At 45.0% G+C, this 5,038-nt stretch overlaps 1 protein-coding gene across 1 annotated transcript; it reads right to left on the reverse strand.

Moving 5' to 3' along the window:
• Positions 1 to 908: 908 nt before the first annotated feature.
• On the reverse strand, positions 909 to 3,710 carry LOC147884250 (uncharacterized). Its single transcript, XM_087398297.1, has one exon. The coding sequence runs from the start codon at positions 3,633 to 3,635 to the stop codon at positions 1,290 to 1,292; it is 2,346 nt and encodes a 781-aa protein (XP_087254423.1). The 5' UTR covers positions 3,636 to 3,710; the 3' UTR covers positions 909 to 1,289.
• Between the last annotated feature and the right edge of the window lie 1,328 nt (positions 3,711 to 5,038).

The raw sequence follows: 5,038 nt of genomic DNA on the forward strand, positions 1-5,038 counted from the left end.
CTTGACTCTACATTTCTAGATATGACGACTATTCTAGTCAGAGAGCAAAGTCTCTAAAACCACCATACATGACATTTTAATGAATAATTGATGTTACACCACCCAGCTACTCCGTGCTAATATTAATGATATCTTGTCGAAGACTAGACATGAGCTATTAAGATTGGACCAATTACAAACACAAAATGCCATAATAGTATTTTGAACTTACTCAGGTTGATAATGGTTTTCAAAATTCTAAAAGATATGCCAATTTGGTTGCTTGTTTTGAAGGTGAAGAGAAGTTCCAAATTGATCTCAAAAGTAAGACTTCAATAAGGGGACAATTTGACTTTTGGTGGAAATGATGATGTGGTAATCGCCTTTAGGGTGAGATGCTTGGATTAGATTCATCGACATGGGATGGCATGGATCCCTAGGACTATGTTAGTTTAACCCTAGCTAGCCTTACTTGGAGTTGAGGATTGACTGAGATCAAGTTTGCTTTATACTTGGGTTAGAAACTCCTAACAATGAAATTCTTTCCAGGAGCAAACTTCTACATAAAGGTCAAGGGTCTCTTCAAGCCATTAACCAACCTAAGGTTTGCTCCCTACAGAAAACGGCCAATCCAATTCTGGCATTCCAGAGTATTTAAATTCCGAGACATGCTCCTTACAGTTTGCTTCACAATGAAACATAAACTAACCAGTCATGACCATGCAACGTGCCTTTGCTCAAAGACTGTACAAAATCCCGCCCAACTTTAGAAATTGATGAATGCACCGGCCCCCCTGAATCCAACAAAGGTACAAGGCCAGATTCACCAAAGCAGAGGAGGAAGCCTAGCAGTATACGAAGCACCAAAAGTGGGATAAAGAGAGACAGAATCAAAATTCAAGAGTTTGGCAAATGACCACAGAATACAAGGCATTGAGACATTAGAAAGAAGTACAAAACAGAAGAGGGAAACGGAAACAGTAAGGATTGCTGCCCTAGCCTCTCATTTAATACAAAACTGTGTGTTTGCCGTGGTCGTGTACATAGCTCCGCTTGAAACTTAAGAATGAATAATGTACAACTCTCAAGGTCCAACTACACTGATATCCAACAAGTATACACAAGGGGAAGTCTGAACAAATGACAGAAGGGAAGAAATCTCATCCCATATCAGGAGGAAGGACAGATTTTCCCAAGTACCCTCCTTAAGTCGTGACAACCATGCTCTGGATCGTTAGGCTCTTTGCCCTGATCCCTCCGTGGCATAACAAGACTCATTACTACTACCAAGGCCATGAAAATCCAGCTCATCAAGCTGTATGAGCATTTGGTCCATTCTCTTTAGTTATGATGCTCCTCAAAGTCTGCTGAACCTTTAGATCACACCCACTGGCTATTATGTCATCCAGAAGTTTCAAAGCTTCGACTTTTTTGCCGTCCTTGCACAGCCCTCCAATCAGAGTAGTGTAAGTAAGAAGGCTTGGACTGAAGCCTTTATCTTTCATTCCTTTGTAAGTGGAAAGAGCCAAATCTGTTCTTCCTACTGTGAAGTAGCCATCCATTAGTATCGTATAAGTCATCAAATCAGGATTGCATCCCTCATGTGTCATCTTTTCCATCAGTGCTAAAGCCCTATCTATAAAGCCCCCCTTACACAGCCCTTTGATAACTGTATTGTAGGTCACTACACTGGGATTGCATCCATTTTCAACCATTCCTGTAAAAGTAGAAATAGCCTTGTCCATCCTGCCTGCCATGAAAAGCGCATCAATCAACGTGCCATATGTAAGATTATTAGGAGTGCAGCCCCTTGCTATCATCTCACCTAGAAGATCCAAAGCTTCGTCTATCCTTCCCTTCTTGCACAGCCAACTCATCACGGTATAGTATGTCGACACGCTAAGGTTGCTTCCCTTCTGAAGCATCCTTCTAATAGTAGAAAGAGCAATTTCTACACGGCCTGCCTTGAAAAGACCTTCAATCAGAATGGTGTAAGTCAAGGAATTGGGATTGCACCCTCCCTTGACCATGTCATCCAAAAGCTCCAAAGCTTCCTCTGTCTTTCCAGCTTTACAAAGCCCACTTATAATTGTGTTATAAGTGACCACATCTGGGTTGTATCCCTTTTCCTTCATTTTTCGGAAGATTGAGAGGGCCATATCCCCTCTGCCCAACGTAAGCAGACTATCAATTATCCTGTTATGCATGGTGGTGTGAGGATCGAAACCCTTGCTTATCATTTCATCCAACAATCCCACCGCATCTTCTGTTCTACCATCCCTGACTAAACCGTTGATTAGTGTACTGTAAGTAAGATCATCAGGATCAAAACCCCGTTTTTTCATTTCTGTGAAAACATACACAGCTTTATCTGCCCTGCCTGCCTTAAAAATATTATCTACCAAAACATTATACGACCTAATGTCAGGAGCGGCATCCTCCGTTGAAAGCTGATCCAGCAAGTTGAATGCTTCATCTATTTTGCCTTCCCTACATAGCCAGTTGATCAAAATGTTGTAAGTTACCACGTCGGGAGTGCATCCCCTTTCCCTCATTACTTTGAACATCAACATTGCCGTTGTGGCTTTACCCTTTTTCAAGAGAGTGTGCATCAAAGCATTAAAGACTTTGGTGTCAGGATCACATCCGGCGTGGATCATAACCTTCAAAAACGTCACCGCTTCAACTGGTTTTCCAAGTTTGCAAAAACCATAAATCAGCATTCTGTAAGTTACCACGTTAGGAGTACATCCCGTTTGCAACATTTCCTCTAGAGCAGACAGGGCTTTTTCCCCCTCGCCTCCTTTGAGATAACCATCAATGAATGCATGGAATATGTACCTCGTGGGCGCACAATTTCCCTGAATCATTCCGTTCAAAAGCTGCCTAGCCTTCAGTATGTCCCCGTTCTTACAAAAGGCTGTTATCAAGGTTGAATAAGTCATAGCATCAGGGAGGCAGCCGCTGTCCAGCATCTCCGAAAACCTAGAGAGAGCGTCGTCTAATCTCCCTGCGCCGACTAGCGTGCAAATATATTCCCTGCAAGTTTGTGGAGTCGGCTTACAACCATAAGTCTTCATGGCTTGAAAAGTTTTCGCTGCTTTGTCCACCATTCCAGCAGCGCCGTAACTCCTTATGAGCACGTTGAACGGTCCATCTGTGAGCAGTACACCTTCGGCCCTCATGGTCTCAATGGTATTCCAGATGATTTGGAATTCCTGAGCGTGCCCAAGAACTTCAATCAAGGCATTGTAAGTGTAGTGGTCATGTTCGAAGTTGGGTTGTCGGCGAGCCCACTCGAAAAGCTCCAGAGCCAATGCAGCATCGACGACCCAACGGAGCAAGTCGCAGAAGGTGCGGGAGTGCAAGTGAGGGACGAGGAGGGAGAGGGCGGATTGGAGGCGGGGGGACCAACGCCCATCTTCTTGAAGGATGGAGACGAGACTGGGAGGGCGTTGTTTGGGGATGAGGGGGTGCTGGTGCTGGTGCTGCTGGGCTCGGGAAGTAGAGACAGAGGAGGACTGAGGGAGGAAGGCAAAGCAAGCAAGGTGATGGGCAAAGCCCACAAGAGGAGGGTTAGGAAGGGGAAGGGGAAGGGACAGGGGAAGGGGAGAACACAGAAAGCCTCTCTTCTCATAACCTTGAAGCATGGACATTTTCCCTTGCTGCTTCTTCTCCTCCTTCCTTCCTCTTTGTGTATCTTTGCTTCGCCACCAACCCTCTTTTAAACATCCCTCCACTCCTTTCTAGATTATTCACCAAGGCAAAGCAAGCATGCTCATGAGCATGCCTTCCTAGCAAAGTGATGGGCATGTGAGACAAGGAAGAGGAAGGGGAATGGGCACCAAGGCAGGATGGACACTTGCATAGCTTCCCTTCTTCTTCCTCTGCCTCTTTCTCTATTATGCTTCACAAACAACCCTCTCTTCAATCAAACCCTCACTTTTAAACATCTCTCCATACCTTTCAGGAAGGCAAAGCAAACAACGTGATGAGGATGCCTTCCAAGCAAGCAAACAACGTGATGAGGATTCCTTCCAAGCAAGCTGATGGACAAATGAGACTAGGAAGGTCAGGAAGAGCGGATGGGCATGTTCACTTGCTTTCTGTATTATGCTTCACAAACAACCCTCTCTTGAATCAAATCCTCACTTTTAAACATCCCTCTATATAATCAGGAAGGCAAAGCAAGCAAGGTGATGGGCAAAGGAGACAAGGAAGTTGAGGAAGAGGAAGGGGAGGATGCCTTCCAAGCAAGGTGAAGGTGAGGAAGAGGAAGGCGAGGGGGAAGGAAGGCACTCTCCTCATGAAATTGGAGGATGGGCACATTCACTTGCATAACTTCCCTTCTTCTTCTTCTTCTTCTTCTTCTTCTTCTTCTTCTTCTTACTCTTTCTGTATTATGCTTCACAAACAACCCTCTCTTCAATCAAACCCTCACTATTAAACATCCATCCACACCTTTCCATATTATTCAAGAAGGCAAAGCAAGCAAGGTGATGGGCAAAGGAGACAAGAGGAGGGTGAGCAAGAGGAACTGGAGGGGGAGAAGGAAGAAGGCACTGTGCTCATGGACTTGGAGATGAAGGATGGACATCTTCACTTACATAGCTTCCCTTCTTCCTACTCTTGTGTATCCTCACATTTAAACATCCCTCCACACTTTTCTAGATTATTCAAGAAGGCAAAGCAAGCAAGGTGATGGGCAAAGGAGACAATAGGAGGGTGTGAAAGGGGAGGGGGAAGGAGGAAGGGGCTATGCTCATGAACTTGGAGATGGAGATGAAGGATGGGCATGTTCACTTGCTCCCTTCTTCTTGTTCCTCTTGTGTATTATGCTCCACAAACAAGCAAAGCAAGCAAAAAGATGGGCTAAGGAGATGAGGAGGGTGAGGAAGTGGAAGTGGAGGGGGCAGGAGGAAGGCACTCTGCTCATGGACATGGAGATGATGGAGGATGGACATGTTCACTTACCACTTGGAGAGCTTCTTCTTCTCCTCCTCCTCATGTACTAAGCTTCACAAACACCTCCCTCTTGAATGAAACCCTCAATTTTAAA

Source organism: Dipteris shenzhenensis, chromosome 27 (assembly GCF_047967505.1).
Source record: "Dipteris shenzhenensis isolate YYH24624 ecotype China chromosome 27, Dip_SZ_1.0, whole genome shotgun sequence".
Classification (NCBI taxonomy): domain Eukaryota; kingdom Viridiplantae; phylum Streptophyta; class Polypodiopsida; order Gleicheniales; family Dipteridaceae; genus Dipteris; species Dipteris shenzhenensis.